Consider the following 17693-nt stretch of genomic DNA (forward strand, 5'->3'; position numbering starts at 1 on the left):
ACACGTACGTCCATTAATTTAATTGTTTAAAGGAAAAGACCTACCACTTTTCTAGCCTATCACCAGCTTGGTGCAAGTGCACGGTTATTTTCAGGTTGTTTTTAGCAAATCTGCAGATGTGTTCAACATGGTCCATTTGCAACAAAATCATGTTTTTTATAATATATATTTTAAGCCTTAAATATTCATAAAATCTTAAACCATTGATTTTTAGACCTTAGGGATCAGATGATGCAAGAATCTATTCCAGTAAAAACATGCATGTAAAACACATGTACGGTCAGATTTAAGGAAAATACAGAAAAACCCTTCAATGGGTGTTGACTTGGGCTGAAAACAGATTGGATATCCGGTTCAAGTCCGACATATTTTTTTGGATAAGGATCATTTAAGTAAAATCCCAATGTTGATTCAGATCTGTTCAATCAGATCACTATTAAATTGGGGTAGGCATTTTAAGTCAGATCAGGAGTTGATCCAAAACAAAATCCAACGGAATGCATTTTTTTACATGCAAATGACTTGTTTTATTCTATTTCTTTCTGGATCCACTATTACCACATCTTTTTCGGATTCAGATTCAATCTAACCTACTCAGATCTGATTCAGATCCACTGTTTGAATTTTAGATTTGAATTTGGATCTGACAGGTTCTGAACCAAATCCAACCAGTTTTCACCCCTAGTGTTGAGGTTACCCAACTCATCTCTGGAAACATGGATGTTTGCAATTGGTGGCTGATGTTGGTCCCATTTCACCAATATGCTGTCCATTTATGCAAACTTCATGGAAAATCAATAAATTGAGTGGTAGTCTTTTGAATGCAGCTAACCCAAATTGCGGACGATGCTTCCTCCTGGGTGGGCTTTCTTGACATGATTGACACAGAACTAGAGGTCATAAAGAAGCTCGTGAATTTGGAGGATAATCCTTCTTTGAGTGAGGAAGCTATGAAAGACATAATGAAGAAGGGGAATGGTACCAAGATAGAAACAAGCACCATTCCAGCTAACCTAGTGCAAGGAAATGATCTTGATGTATTTTGCTGAAAGGATTCTGTGATGGCAAGCAAAATGAGAAAATGATCTGCTCCAAATGGTTCTTGGTAAAAGGAGCATGTGTTTCACTGACACTTGGTTGGCTCCACTGACAGTTTTAATTTTGGAGTACCTAAAAATGCATCATAGTAAGCTGAGGCAGGATTTACATTAATAATATGAGGATCATTCCAAGTTTAAGACCCATGTGTTGAGGAGTTCAGCCCAAGCTGCTCAACTATATTATGACGTTACATGTGCCCCACATATGCTCTGTTTGGGAGTATGGTGATGAAGTTGTCAAAAACATCCCCTTGTGAATGGTGGTGTTGGAGCTTGCCAATTCCATTCCCAATGCAGTGTTTTTGCAACACCTTCCAAACAGCCAAGAGCATGATAGCACTCGAATAAACTGCAACCCATGTAACAGGAGCGGACACGAACACTGACAAGTACAGTGAATATTGTAATATTAATTTTAAATGTTTAATGGTTTTTAGCTTTATTCCAATAAAAATATTTTTTTAATATTAAATATAAAAAATTAGTTTGCCATTCACATATGCGGCTACACTTATTAGTATCATACTATCTATCAAAATTATCTGATTAACCTACCAAATATGTGTTACAACATATTTTAGATCGATTTTTTTTCAACATAAAAACATGATCTCTTTGATTGTGAAATTTTGGGGAATCGTAGGGTGTTATTCTTGAAGCACTGAAAAGCCTACTTAGAACATAACGGTACAATCCAAAAATAAAATATGTTTTTCTTGCAAAATAAACAACATAAAATCATACCTGTTACCAAAGAGTTGGTGGGGGCTCCGCATGGTTGGTAGGAGCTGTCAGTGCTCGTCTCCTTGCGGTGGAAAGTTGCAGATTCAAAACCCAGTGGTACGTTGAATAGTAACTGGTGGGGAGCATTATAACCCCAGCTTGCCTTTCAAAAAAAAAATCATACCTGTTGGGTTGGACCCACCAAAAAATCCAAGAAAATGTTTTTTCATGAGGAACCCTCGCTGAGAACCAGGCCACTTAATGGGCCGGCCGCCCCCCGCCCTGCAAGGTAAACCATGAGTGGGGTGACTGGGTCCTTGACACCCAAGCCCTTACAGAGCCCAGTACCCACCCACCAGTTAAAGGCACCTGCACACCAGTTTAAAATTGTGTTTTCTACTAAAAAGTATGGCGGTAACGAGCGTAACCAATATTTTCCGGCACATATATGATCCCCTTACTCGAAAATAAAATGCTACTGACAACCCATGCTCAGTGCCCATCAAGTATTAGTTCATACACAATCAACATTATACAAAATGTACGGCACCAATTACGTCAGTTTATGAGAATGGCATAAATCAGTAAATATTTAACTTTTACTTACCACGGTACTTATGTTCAATTCAGAGTAGCAAAACAAAAACTGATCTATCAAAAGAATTCTGTCGAAGAGATGTACTCTAATTTGTATGCTGCTCCAGTTTCACTCGATGATGTCAATTTGCAGATCTGCATCAAAACCTATTTCAATGCAATCAAAAGCGGAAAGTAAACCCACTAAGCACGGGTATAAACCTGCATGCATGCGCACAGGCACATACATACACAGACTAAATCTAGTCCTTAATTGTAGCATTCACGGCATGAGGCACCTTTATCATGGCACTGATAGCTTATTCAATCAAACATTATCAAGTGGAGAAAAATGACTTCACATGCTTGACTTGAGAATACCTGGGGGTTATTATAGACAAGGGCACGGTATCGATGATCAACATTGAATTAGTTGCAACACGAAAGGCAAACCGTTTGCAAAAGTTAAAACAGAAAAAAGTTGGCAGTATAGATGTGAACCGAACCAAAAAGATGGTGCAAACATAGATTGAGGTACATGATCTAATGAATGGCCAATTTATGATGCTCAACCCAAAAAATTGCATAATGCACATAAATTTAGCTATATGCATTAATGCTCAAAATGATAAGCTAGGTACATCTAATTCATTAACATAAAATAAGGCTAAAAGTGCTTTTTTCCACAAAGTAGGCCAGTCTGTAAAACTAAAGCTCCTGCCCTCTGCATGTTAGAGCCCATCTGCAGCTGAGCACGCTATATTGACAGAAATGAACTTGCACTGATAGACCATCAGTGTTTCAACCTAAATGTATCAAACTTTGTCTCTGTGTTTCGGGCAGATAGAGGCTCGGGGTTCCCCCTCGTATTCTGGACCATTAGTTTTCAAAACTAACATTGCAAGCCATGAATGAAAAAAATAAAAAGAAAAACTTGCAGAAAAGAATTAACCTCTAATAGGCTGGACTGGAATGACTGGCATCAGAAGCTTGACCGTAGCTGTAACCATCCTGTGATGAAGATGAAGCAGTTGACTGACCAACCCTTCCAGGACTCATCATTTGTAAACCCTGTGGTTGTGGGGATGCAGCATAGACATGACTAGGGAGAGATGTAGCAGCAGGAGCCTGTGAAAAACTGGCAGGTGGAGTTCCACTGGATGCTGAAACTGTTGCAGTTGGATTCCCTAGATATCCACCAGGGTTATTGCTAAGGAGACTGCCATTGCTAGCTATAGAAGGTGCCCCTGGCATTGCTGGTGGCCTAGGCATACCATTGGGCTGCATTGATACAGGGGATGCACCGGGTGGCATGACAACTGATGGAAAGGTTGGCACTGCAGCATACCCTGCAAAAGCCAAGCAAGATATAAATTCTTCATAAAGAAGAAATATGTCACTGCTTAAAGTTTCAGATGATTTATATGAAGCATAGTCCAAGTGACAATTTCTCAACTTAATGCTTCAGATGATCTGCATGAAGCACAATCCAAGTGGAAATTTTTTCCCCTTCTATCTTAACGTACAAATTCCCTGCTTTATGCATCTGCTGATTCATAAACTGGAGGATGAATTGGCCAGCTGATTAATAAACTAGAGGATGCATTGGCATTCATGACTCCGTGTGATCAAAAGCACCATACAGTGCCTGAACTTAAAGGCCAAGTAACTGAATTGGATGCATAACATCTGCAGATATTCAAATGCTTTTATTCTCCAATCTCAAATGTTATATTCTCAAAAGTGTCATATCATGTGGCCATCTCCATCGCATAAAGATCAACAATTTTCAAGAAGCAGATTCTATGTTTTCGGAGAGCATAAATACCTAGATCTCGATTCAGGTGGCTATCTCCATTGAAACCAACAACAGCAACAATTGGTACAATTATCTTAGCCACCTCCAACAATGAACTACTACAATTACTACCAAGGGAAATTGTCTCAACTGCCTGCCAATTGAGTTATATTTTCAACAATAGCAACCAGTAAAACTACTTTGTAAGCTAAAGATACCTGATTGCCACAATGAAGGTACCAGGATGGCATAAACATGTTCGGTGCCTGAGAAATTTTTGCTATGAAAGAACTGGAAGCTACAGTATATACATGCTAAATAATGTGTAAGTTTAAACCAAGCTGCTTGGGTTCATTATCATCACAGAGAGTCATAGAAATATAGATGTTGTACCTACTAGTGAAACAGAAAGCAGTACTTCACATATGAATTATCCTCAAAGCTTTATTCCATACTCCCTGCAATGTCAAATGCTTATCTTAGATATGTGAACGTATAGCATGAACAACCATCATCTCTCACTGACTTTGTGGACTTATTGTTTAAGATGCCAAAGCAAATATAGGGATCAGATGATCTGATACTTCCTGTTACATCCTTTCTCCCAATTTGTGTTGGATGGGCATAAACAAGTAACATAAAAAATTCTGTATACCAGTAAGTTAAGCATCAATAAAGGTTATTAAATTTGTCTCTCGCCTCCTCATCCCAATTTGCACATATGCGTGCAATCATGCACTAAACAAAACAGAGAACACATTTATAGGGTCTGCTTCAGGAAGAGAAAATAGATGGGGCTCACTACATACTATGATACCAACATCAGTACCACACACACACACACACACAAACACGAGAGAGAGGTTACTTAAAGCAAGAAGGAGCAGATGATCAATATATTACATCTTTTAACACTTGGGAAACCAAATCCATCAACAGAAAAATAATTAATGCTAGTGGAAGGAACTGATATGATTCCGGGGAGAAACTGAAAACACCTGGTTTGTAATAGTATCAACCAAAGACGGAATCATGATTAAGTTGTGATTATGAAAAAAATTGTCAAAAGTGACCCTACATGGATTTAAGGATTTTATTTCTAAGAGAAATAATTAAATTTGAATAAATATAAAAGCAGAGAAGTGCACCATACAGCTTAAAATTTTCAAAATATCATTTCCAGCACAAAAAATTATTAGAAAAAAACACAATTTTCAAATGTAGAGAATATCTACTTGAAATTAGAAAAAAAAAGGAAATGTGTAGACAAAATGATTCAGTGAATTGGTGCATTTGACATTCACTTGAATCAATCCACACTTCACAGACTTTGACAAGCAGCTAATGCAAAAATATTCCAGACTATTCATACAATATGATACATAAGCATAAAAAAGAGATATTCTTATATATGTATGAAAGCTCCCATGCACAAGCAGATGAGACCAGACACTTGGAATGATTATAAGAATCACTTGCATTCAGAAAAATGCAGCTGTAAAAGAAAACTTATCAACTAGAATTCTTCTATATAACAGAAGATGCAGCAGAAAGACCTGTACTTTTTTATACCTGGAGGACCAGGAGCTGGGCGTGGGAGAACAGGAGCACGAACTCCTGGCATCAGTGGCACATTTGCAGGGGTTTGTGGGGATGCACCAATAGGCATGAAAGAAGGTGGCAGGACAGGGAGACGAGGCCTTGGTAGTGCTGATGGGAGAGAAACGAGATGCTGGTTAAAAGCTACACCAACTTGATGCTGATATGCTGTTTGGCCAACAAGATGCTCTTTGACCTTTTGATCAATCAGGCTTTGAGTTTGTTGCTCCTCAAACTGTTGATAATAAGAACGCACATTTGCCTGACAAGAAGGCAGAAATCAGCCACTAGCCTCTAAAAATACTACCAAATTCATTATAGTGTCTCTGAGAATGATACCTTGTGCTTGTATCCTGCATTGTGCTGCTTTCTGACAGATGGCTGGTACAAAAAAATAAATGCATACAGTTAGCAATGGAAGGAAACAGTAATTGAGACTAACTAACAAAAATTTGTCAGGGTGAGTTAGAAAATGCAACAACATCACGAAATAAACACAAAACTCAACAACAAATCATCAATATTTGAAAATGGGATATGGTGATCAGATGAAAATAAATAAATAAAAAACATTTAATCTGAAAATATAGGCAATCACATTGTACCTCAAAGGTAGTTTCATTGGTCATGCATAACACGCAAGAGAGTGAAACTTTATGATGCTACAGAAATCATGCATAAAACAGAACAGATTTAAATCAAGTTCAGGAAAGAATGCCAACCCAGAACAAGAATGGCAGACATAAAATACAAATCGACTTCTACATCAACAAGTACTCACGATATGTACAATCCTCTCGAATTTTTAAATTTGCAAATGGAAAAAAAAAGTATAACACTCTGGGGATGCTTTCATGCCCATTTGAAACAACAGAACTTTACTAAATTTGCATCCACAGCTACATGAAAATGCATGCCCACAATGTTCATTAACCGCATTATGATCGCTAAAAAGTCAATTTAAATTCAAGGGTATGAATCATAACACGTCTGAGACAAAGGGAACTGCAAAAATGAGGACACTTCACTGCCAGGAAGGCAACGTTGACTATGTAAGCATGCTACATCATACAAGCATGGGACTTACATGACATAAGGCTACATCAACAAGGTCAATTGTTTGAAAACATAACCAATGTTGTGTCCATCACTACATTTGTAAATTTTCTTGATGAATTGACTCATTATCTAGTAGTTATCTGTTGTTTGTCCTTTTGTAATTGGCCTTTGATATGCCTTTATTGATATTTCTTGATGATCTCAGTCTTCACATTGTGGTTTAGAGTTGCAGCTTAGGGATTTGACGTGTGTGTGCACATCCATGTGTTCTTTCACTTACTATAATCCATCTCTTACATCTCCCTCCATAATGCCACCAGACCAACCTTTTTTAACAGGTAGGCAAAGCCACCCCATATAGTCAACAAACAATGTTATAAATGCAACAATTACGGCTCAGGAAGAAATATTTCTGTGTAAAAAGTTAGGAATTTGAACAAAGGACTAAGACACCAAACAAAACGATGCCCTTACCGAATCATGTGTCAGGTAGGTGTCACAATAGTCGCAATAATACCTACAGAACAAAGAGGATGAATTAGCCTACTTACTGTCTGCAGATTGGCAAAGAGCAAATAAACTAAAAGCGACAAAAAACTGTTAATCAGACTGAAAGGAAGCAATTCTTCTACCGTGGCATGCTGGAAGATGGAACTGATGCCACAAAAAAAATTAACCCAGAAAGCAGATAAGTTCCTGTAATATCAACAATCCATGATCAGAAAAACTGGTAAATTACACATTTCAACTATAGATAGAGCAGTAAGAAAACACAAATCGCAACTAGCTGTTGACAGTAGGCTGCTAAACAGGCTGAACAACCCAACTTGCCTTGTTCAAACTTGGCTTGCTTTGCCCAATATGAGTTCAAGCCTGAGCTGACATATTATAAGCACGATTCAAGCATACGCTGGCTCATTTGAGGGGGGGGGGGGGGGGGGGGTGACAATAAACTAAGAGGAGACGAACTGACCTCCCCTTTTTTCTCTTATCCTAACTTCTTGAATGCAAGTCATGATTGGCAACTAATATGTTTACATGTTAGTAAATAATGTGTTACAAAGCATATAGGTGTATTATATATATTTATCTTTACAAGCCTATTAGTGCTTACACAAGCTAAGTTGAACTAAGCAGTCCCTGTCATTTTACATAACAAGCTTGTAATGAGCTGTCAATAAGCTTTTTTCACATGTTTAAATGAACCGATTATCGAGGTGATATATAGGATTGCACTGGTCTGGATTCTAGGGAATATGATTCTAATTAGGTTCATTACTGGACCAGAACTGGATTCTTTTTCAATCTAGTCTGGAACAGGTTGTACTCTAACTCATGCATTAGAAGAGAGAAACTTTTATTTCATTGTGTCTTTGTCTAACACAGTTAGCTCAAAGCAAGTCTAATCATGCAAACATGTTCTTCCATAACTAGATGTGGTGGCTAGCACAAATATGATTCAAAATCATTACTCAGTAAAACTAATTGAGCTGGTGTGCGTGTGTGTGTGTGTGTACACTAGTTCAATTAGTTTTTCACAAAAAGTACCAGTTTGTCAGCATTCATGCAAAGAAACAACCTAGAGGTAAATTTATCACATAACTCTAATCCATGTATGGGTTGTCAACACCGGGTCATTATTGTACAGTGTACACTATCATGCACCTAGCATTGAGAAGACTTTGAAGTAACATCTTATATTTATAAATTTCAGCTTACAAGTTACAACTATTTTTCCAAAAGCCTTGAGTGTAATTCTCTTCTTTAGTACTTCTCCTTGCTAGTTGATACTGATTAATGTTTCAAGTTCACTAGCATTTTAGCAGTTAGCCTTTCAATTCAATTGATAATTTCATAACCTTGTGGAACCACAACAGTTATGCACTATTCAATATGGACTTATTTAGTCCATTAATTTGATTTTTTTTATGTCACTATACATTTGAACATCATATGTTGCTGCCTCTGAACAATTTCTTTAACATATGAGGAAAAAACGTTCTAAAAATGCTTAGTCATCATCCAGGTCTTTCCTCGTCAACCATGTCCATACCTGCCACTTTTTGCTGCTATTAATCAAAATCTTTTGTTTTCTGGGAGAGAATATCACAAAAATGTCAGCAAAAAAACATTTAGGAACTATAAAGAAATTACAAAATTTACAACAGGTGTTTTTCTTCATGTCGATATTGCAATACTTTCTAAACGGGTGATATTTGAAAATATCACGACAACTTAGAAATCATATAGGCCGCCGATAATATCATGATAAATTGACGATATTTTCAAAATACTGCCAATATTTATTAAATAACCTTCGCAATATAGAGTATCACGCCCTAAGAGAAATACAGATTCCTCTCTATAGAAGCATAGGACATGCCAAAACATGAAAAATATTTTAAAATACAAAACGTGGACTTCTAATGCTTATCCTTCAGTGTGTCCTCCGCAAACCCAATCCAAACCATCTCTGACATTAGAAGTTTCTTCACAGCATACGAAACAACAAGAAGAAAACTAAATACACGATGGAGAAGATGCTACTTGCAAATGAAACATATCAATCCTTGTGAAGAAAATACGGTGATGAAACATACAGATTCATATCCATGGCCCGCTCAATACAAAATCACAATCGCATGATTCACGTTTCAGCATTTCCCGTGTATTTATTTAATTAAGAAAAAGGAGCAGAAGCAACAGCAGAAACAAACCACAAGGCCACGAAATACATAAACAAAAACAAAGCAACGATGGATCCCACGAAATAAGACCCAAGATTAATAAGAAACTCCTCTATTTCAAGAAAAACTACCTTTACATTTAATCCAAAATCAAACAAAGGGGAAATAAAAAAAAGGTCGCGAAGACGAAGCGAACTCGCAATCTATCGTCTTGGTAATTTAACGACATAGAGAGAGTGAGCACTAAGCAGAACTCCGTGCGACGTGAAAATAAAAGCAAGATCACAAAGATGGAACGAGAGGAGGTATTTCAACAAGGACCGATTAGGAACGGCATTCTAACCTGATACAGATAGTCAGCAACACCGCACACGCTGCGCCACCGATCCGCCTCGGCTCTCCGCTGTGAACAAACTCGTCTCCTCCTTTCTCTCCGGAACCAAACCCTAATACACCCAAACGAGCAGTTGAACAATAGAATCCCTAACCCTTAAATCAACCAGAGGCAGTAAGCACCCCCCAACTCTCAAGAACAAAGAGGAAGAAAACCCTACAACCCTAACCCTGGGAACAGGATGCGCAAGGATGAAGACGAACCCTAACCCCGGCCGGAAGTGTGTAGAGAAATCAGAGGGAGCAAGAGCGGAAAAAGAAAGGTGGAAGCCACTAATCTGTGGGGAGGCGAAGGCCTGGTCTCTCTCTCTCTCAAGCAGGGGTGGCAAAACCTGACCCGACCCGCCAACCCGCCTCTTAGGCGGGTTCGGGTTTGGCTTAAACGGGTTCGTATCATAAACGGGTCGACCCGCCGAACCCGTTTATTAAACGGGTCGGATTCGTGTTAGGGTTATGCCAACCCGCCAACCCGGCGTTTAATAAACGGGTTAGGCGGTCGGGTCAACCCGTTTACCCGAACCCGACCCACCAACCCACCCACTAAACCGCCAACCCGTTTACCCGACCCAACCCGTTTATTAAACGGGTTAACTGAGTCGTGTCGGGTTACCCGTTTAATAAACAGGTCGGGTTCATGTTGAGGTATTCTGACCCGCCAACCCGACCCGATTGCCACCCCTACTCTCACGACACCGAGTTAGGTAGTATTCCAATGGATCGGGTCAAGGACCCGGAACCACCCATATAGTTAATAATGCATTCGGGTTTTGCCGGGTCACGAAAATGGAATCTCAAATCCAGACCCGTATAATTTCAGAATTTTTTTATTAAAAATACATGTAAAATACTTGGGTCCGTCGACCCCTGAACGTAGTGGGTCAACCCTGCAGTGGTTGAGTGTGGGTCAACCCTGTAGTCGACTCTTAAGTGGTCTGGGTAGACTCCAGTGCTTGTAAGAGGGTTTATTTTGGTAGCTTAGGTGCGGGTTAATACTTTTAAGCTTAAGATACGAGGGATTCAACTTGTTTGTAAGACCCTACCTTGTTGGTGTTTGATATGAGAGATCAAACTTAGTTATTTATCGTGAACTTAGATTTGAAGTTGGAGTTGTTAAAGAGGGACTTAGTTAGTGTGAGAGACACATTTGGAGTTATGCTGGATTCGAAGGAGACTTGGTTGGTAAAAAATTATATCATTAGCATTGTTTTGTAGCGCATGTGATGATGCACAAATTTAAGTTGTGGTGATCCAAGAAGATCGAGTTTGTGTAATAGAGCATTCTTTACACATAAACATGTTGAATGTGCCAAGTTAATTCAGTGATGGATATTACTAGTACAACAATACGTAAGTTGGATTGTTTGATGCTTGAAAATGAAGAGCGTGGATTCAAAAGAGTGTTGACCCCTATATGACTTGGCTATATGTAGATATCGTAAGGGTACAAGATAGTTTGGCTTAAGGAGGTGTCATGATTATATGTTGAGTGTTGGATTTATGCAGCTATCTTAAGGGTACAAAGTGTGTCTTGGCCGTGTGTCGGTACCATAGTAGTACGATGTGAGTTAGCGTTATGTCGGTGTCGTGATAATACATTAAGATTTGGCTCTATTCTTGTGTCAGTATGGTACGACCTAGTGGGTTAGGTTGTATGATAATACTACGAGGGTACATTGTGTTATGAAAATAATCATTGTTGTTTAACTTAGAGTTTGTTGACGACAAGGTATGTAACACCCCATTTATTGTTCTTGGAAATTTAAACATTTTTTTTATAATATTCAAATCGACAACCAATAAATGGAAAGCTACATCAAAAGTAAATTCTCATTCCATTTGTTCAGAGTTTATTACAATAAAAGTTCAAATATCCAGAAACATCAAGCAGAAAAGCAGTAGTGTCATGACCAGCCTGACGAAGCCTCTACCTTCACTCGAATAGTTCGTTTGCAGTCTCACTTGAAAAACAGTAAACCACAAAGGAATCAGACTAACCCAGTTCGAGTAAGTGATACAGTCCTGAATACATATGTGTAGTGTCATGTGAACAGGTATGTGTGTGTGACATGATATAACAGGAATTCAATGCTTAATTAACAGGCATTTACTTTCTATGGTTGTCACATCTAGTTCAGAATTCTGTGCTAGTGATTATAGGAGTTTCATATCTAGGTTTTGTTCTACTAGAACTTCTATCTGTTTTCTTGATCATCACTACACTTATTGTTCTCGTTCTTCGTTCCATTATTTATCTTGTGAGTACGCACAGATATTCGACATCGTAGCAGACCGAGATTATACGAGAGTCCATTATTTAATATCTCGTATGACTAGCTGTACAAATACCCAAAAGAGGCACAGTGCTCGACCGAGAGAGATCCCCAATTGGCAAGTAACTATCATTGGATGCACCCTTAATTCTTCTGCAAAAGACTCGGACCCACCACCTAGGATTCACTGGTGATTCTGATCCCCTAACTCCGATGACTGGGAACCCGGTGAGACGCCTCGCTCTCACAAACCAAGAATGTCTTACGGAGTGTGTACCATCCTCTCTCTAAAGTGGACCATCGGTCTAGTAACATATACTGCAATCCAGTGTACCCAAAATTCAGGAATCCAGTAACATACACCGTCGTGGTGTACCCAGAAACCATATGAGAAACCAGTAACATATACTATTTCTGGTATACCCAGTTCTCATGAAAAAATTTCTTCTTTATTTTTATCATTTATTTTATGTATAGCTAACCCGACGAAGTTTTCTTATGCCAGTTAGCTAACCGGATTCATATATCTCTCTTGACATACAACTCTATCTCGAGTTATACCATACTCGAGTCATGCTCTACGACTCCTTCCGGGTGAGTGAGCATTCCGGCTCCTTTGGTCCTCGCAACCATGTGCATACCACCATGGTTCACCCATGTGGATGGGTCACACCAAGGAAGTGGCCACTACCAGCCCTTTCGCATAAGACGGCCGCCGGGTACTGCCTTATGAGTCACACGGGAAAGGAGGGTACATGTTTTTTTTTTCAGCAGCTACAGTTCACGTTATCAAACCCATCGTAACCAGCAAGACCAAAGTAACTGACTGTTGTGGTGGGACCACCCGCAGTGGGTTTGATCTGTTAACTCACCAATATAGGTCTGCCCACACCAAAGGCGTGGGCCACAGTTGGACTCGGTTCTACTGAACCCTGTCATACCAGCACCCACTAACAGTCCAACCGAATGTGCTACCACCACAGGGTTCAACATCCCTGTCAGACCCACCTGTTGGCGGTCCGGATCTGTCAAACTCGACCCCAACAAACAATCGCATGATAGGTCTGTGTGCAACAAGGGACCACCCACTGCAGCCTTGCTGCAGTGCAGCACCCACAACGACACTGTTAGGTTGGCGACCCCCCCCCCCCCCTGCGACGCCCGGTCAGTTTGACCGGCGGACACCCTTCCCTATTCACACAAGGGTTCGGTTCTGTCTCATGAGCACAGGTCTGTGTTACTCGGGTCCAGACCGTCTGATCCCCAAATCAGCTTAGTTATGCAGAGGAATCCCTATTGCACCACAGAAGTGGCAAGGGACACATTGTCGTGTGCAAGGTCACGACAACAACTCCCGGACTGAATGACGTCCAGTCGGTTTAGGCCAGCTAACGTCCCTTCAAGACCGCAACAGGTGACTTCGGTTAGGGTGCGGGTCTGCTGAACCCGGCCCTGTCAGACCTTCCACCAGACCATTCTAGTCTGTGGGCCATCATGAATGTCCGTTACGTGTGTACATGCCACGTTTCTGTGGTGGTTGCACACCAGCAAGTGCGAGTGTACCAGAATTTTTTCACAGGGGACGACAAACTGTTTTGAATAAGAGTCTACTTTAAATCATTTGCCCGGTGCATTCTACGGTCTTCTTATATATAAACCATTAACACGTAAGGCATCAAAATGTGTAGACTATGTGACGTCGGTCCAGATATGGACGAAGTGCAGTTTATAGGTGTATATTCAAAAGAACACCGAGATTCATGCTTTGAGACACATATACACGGGTTAGTTGTGCTTGGTACCATCAGACTGACCATGAGGGTCTGGTTTGAGTACCGAGATGAAGCAAAACCCCGCAGCCCAACCACTGTCCAAACTCTGAGTTGGAAGTTTTCCCAACGAACACCAGTCTCGGTTTTGTCTTTGTTTCTTTTTTTTGCAGCTTGGACCAGGGGTTTGCACGAGTCGCAATACTCACAACAACGTGCAGGCCGGAGCAGTCCCGATCTGTAGTTTTTTTTTGGTGGAGGTTGCGACTCACCCCCCTTCGAACCTCAGTTCGAAGGTTATCCCGCGGACGACTGTCGGGGTTTGGTAAATCTGTCGTGTGATGGACGGACACCATCATCGACTTATCTAGGTATATTTCAAACAAAGTCTTTCATTTTAACAATATCCATCAACATCGCTAGGACTGGTAAAAAAATTAAATATTTCATGGATGTAAGCAAGAAAAATGAATCAGACTTATGTTGATGGAGATTGTACAATACTAATACATACCCTATTCAATGAAACTATCCAGATGTAAAAGAGATGGTATCCCCTACCTCGTGAAGATAGGAATCCGAAGGTAAGGCCTTCTTCTTCCTCACGGACATCAGGTACCCACGTACAAGCTCCTCGCCAGAATCAATGGTGGTGAGGAGGATGAAAAAAAAGAAAATCGTGCAAGCAATAGGGTGAAAGAGGTTTACACGTCAGAGAGGGAAGGTTGGCAGAGGAAAGGGAAGGAGCTTCAAATGCACCTCGGTTTTTGTAAAGTCTCTCCAAAAAAAATGTTTTTTTTTTCCTTCATTACAGCCTTCCCAAAACGGCTGCTGCCCATTACTCTCCATCTTGGAACTCCCTTCCATTTCGAAAACATGGAAGGGAGGCGCTTCCCAAACTGGACGGTTGGGCTCTCAATGTGGCCCAATCGTTTAGCCTTCTTTCCTTTGAAAAAGGCTTCATTTTGGCGCATACCCAAATTTTTCTAGCGCCCAAGGGGTTTCGAACCTGGGGCATCCTCCCTTCTGACCGTGTGCCCCACCACCACGCTACTTCTTCGCTTCTTGTCTTGATTACTATTTCAATATATTTTAAACATGTGTGTTCCTCTGACGCCTTCTTACTTGAACCCGAAGTCCATTGCCCGTAAGGTCCGAGATACCTTATTTTAGTATTATAATATTATACAACCGAAAATATTCCTCCTCTCTTATTTACTTATTAAAAATATTCAAATTTTTTAAGGTTTTACAAGGTCGACACCTCTTGTGATCTTATTGATTTGTGTTAGGTGTTGATCTATGATATCAAGCAAATATCTTGAGTTGGCCTTCATTGTGTTTGTCACATCTTGGCCTATACCTAGGTATCAGGGTAATACCTTGTGGTACTTTGTTGTTCATATCTGAGAGTACATGGACGTTTTTCTTGTAGACCGTACTTGTGAGGTACTATGAGCTTTGGCCTAGGGTGCTAGTACCTAGAGGGTACACCATTATGTTGGTTGTATGTTTTTTTTTTGTGGCGGTATTTGTGTCTTGGCCAAGATATTGATATTGTAATGCTACAATACGTGAAGCATTAGCTTGGGTTGCTTTAACCACAATAATATGATGTATGAATGTATGTTGTGCTATAGTTGTGAGCTTATGATAATTGGATTATGCCACCCGTTACTATTGAGCTTTAATTTGATTGTCTTCTCTTTGGTTGAGATAATTTGTATTCGCTTACATACGACTTGAGTTTGAAACTTTAGGTTGAGATTGTCCTAGAGTTAAGCCTTGAATTTGAGATTGTTATATATGGGGTCGACACCAGTGTATGAGAGTCGACTCTTAGCTTATGTTGTGTAGTATGTGGGTTGACCCATGTGTTTAAAGGGTAGACTCCTCTGTGTTTCAGTTTATGGTTTAGATCCGAAAGTCGACTCTTTCAGTGTTAGAATTTGAGTTTTGGTGGCTTTCCAAAAGCAAATGCATATTATGCTAGTTTTGTGATTCATGTTGAGTTGGATCATACTTGTAGTCTCATCTCACCTTACTTTGATGTTTTAAAGTGTTGTAGTCGGAAGGATGGTACAACATAGAAGACTCGATGATTTATGCAGCACTCGACCTGAGACGGTTTATGAGAGTTGGTTTTGGTTTTTGTACTTTGTATTGATATTGTGGTTTGTAAACTCTTATTTTGTGAAACTAATGAAAAGTATTTTTGTAACAAACCTTGTATATGAAATGAAAATGTTTTGGGTATTTAACCCGGTGCCGAAATGGTACGTTAAGATTGACTTAAGGTCGGTACCAGAATGTAAGTGTGAACATAGTAGTGCTGCCATAATGGTACTTAAAGAAAATAATGATCTTGAAAAGGTGTGCAAAATGTTGATTTGCCAAAGGGGCAAATTTTTTGAGAATTTTGGTATTGGTTTTGAATTTGTGCTTGGAAAAAGAGTTTTATAAAAGGAACAATCTTTTGTTGTGTTGGCCTTTTTGAGAAAAAGAATTTAAAAAAAAAATGGGCATCACATAATCAACAAGAACATGTTTTTTGATGTTTGAATATTTACAAAATTTCTGAACTGCTAATTTTCAATCCTTAAAAGATCCTACTTATGTGCTGTATTGGGATGTTCCATGAGCTGGTTTGTATAAAACCACTCATGTAAACCAGTGTTGTCAATATTGGTGTGTATCAACTGATATGTATAGTATCACTAAAAAAATCAATACGACGAATTGGCTATTTTTTAATAAATATAAGAATAACTTAAAATTAATTTTAATTATTATTTAAATATTATTTTAATGGTTTAACACATGTCACGTTCCAATTGACACTTAATATTTTTTAATTATGCCTGGTTTCTGCCTTGTACCAAGAGACATGCTTTGAGGTTTGGAATTACTGACGTCCTTTCAACTCTATGACATTATTGAGGCGCTTCCTTGCCAGGTAATTAATGGGTTTCACTTGTTTTATTTGCATTAGCGTGCTCCACATGGACCTGAGTATAGTCCGATATCCAATTTGAATCCGACATATTATTTCTGAATTTCAAATCTTTTAAGTAAAATCAAAATGTGCATTAGAATCAGATTCAGATCTGTTCAATCAGATTTGTGTCAGCATGACTTACTTCAGATTTGTGTCAGCATGACTTACTTACAATTGTTATCCCAAAGGTGTAACCCGGTGGTGCACCCCTTGCCTTCAGGGAGTCGCCAAGCTTCAGCCTGAGTAAAGGACTTATCCTTTGCCCTCATTAATGCAAGGGTGCTGTAGCCCAGTCCTGCCTACCGGCCCAGTTAAAAAAAAAATTAAAGCCCGGTCCTAGCCCAGCCCTGAGTCCATATGAAATAGATTTTTATCCATTTTTGTAGCCCAGTCCAGTCCTAGCCCAGCCCTGACTGCAGCAAATAGTTTGATTTGTCCATATGAAATAGATTTTTATTAATAATTGTAGCCATTTTTTATTAATAATTGCAGCAATCAGAACTATTTGCACCCTTATTATCTTGTGAAATAAGGTGTTTTTTTATATCATTATTATTGTATTGGTTAAGCTGGTGAATGTATGGCTTCCTCAATGGTATTTGAACCTGAGGTTGAGTCCAATACGAGCTGCCAACAAATGGTTGATATTTTTACATCAAATCATTTTATAAGAAAACTTGTTTTTTAGTAAATAAGTAATGATAAAAACATCTAATGGTTC

The 17693-nt window shown here is 39.3% G+C and overlaps 1 protein-coding gene across 2 annotated transcripts; it reads right to left on the bottom strand.

Moving 5' to 3' along the window:
• Window positions 1-2299: 2299 nt before the first annotated feature.
• Window positions 2300-10128, bottom strand: LOC149817525 (U1 small nuclear ribonucleoprotein C-1-like). 2 transcript variants are annotated; one of them, XM_089984423.1, is made up of 8 exons: window positions 10106-10128; window positions 9886-9988; window positions 7488-7551; window positions 7330-7372; window positions 6136-6177; window positions 5770-6058; window positions 3352-3748; window positions 2300-2567 (listed from the first exon to the last, which is right to left on the bottom strand). In XM_089984423.1, the coding sequence occupies exons 3-7, from the start codon at window positions 7493-7495 to the stop codon at window positions 3354-3356; spliced, it is 777 nt and encodes a 258-aa protein (XP_089840549.1). In that variant the 5' UTR covers window positions 7496-7551; window positions 9886-9988; window positions 10106-10128; the 3' UTR covers window positions 2300-2567; window positions 3352-3353. The 2 variants fall into 2 exon arrangements, with proteins under 2 accessions (XP_089840549.1, XP_089840550.1); XM_089984424.1 differs by lacking the exon at window positions 10106-10128 and having other exon boundaries at window positions 2300-2555; window positions 9886-10066.
• Between the last annotated feature and the right edge of the window lie 7565 nt (window positions 10129-17693).

Source organism: Nuphar pumila, chromosome 13 (genome assembly GCF_984573655.1).
Source record: "Nuphar pumila chromosome 13, dmNupPumi1.hap1.1, whole genome shotgun sequence".
Classification (NCBI taxonomy): domain Eukaryota; kingdom Viridiplantae; phylum Streptophyta; class Magnoliopsida; order Nymphaeales; family Nymphaeaceae; genus Nuphar; species Nuphar pumila.

Bases quoted from the DNA above. Each gene is read 5' to 3' on its own strand.
- LOC149817525 (XM_089984423.1), bottom strand. The intron at 6,059-6,135 runs GTATCATTCTCA...CCTTCTTGTCAG, and splicing joins ATGCAGGATACAAGCACAAG to GCAAATGTGCGTTCTTATTA. The intron at 3,749-5,769 runs GTATAAAAAAGT...TGGCTTTTGCAG, and splicing joins CCCAGCTCCTGGTCCTCCAG to GGTATGCTGCAGTGCCAACC.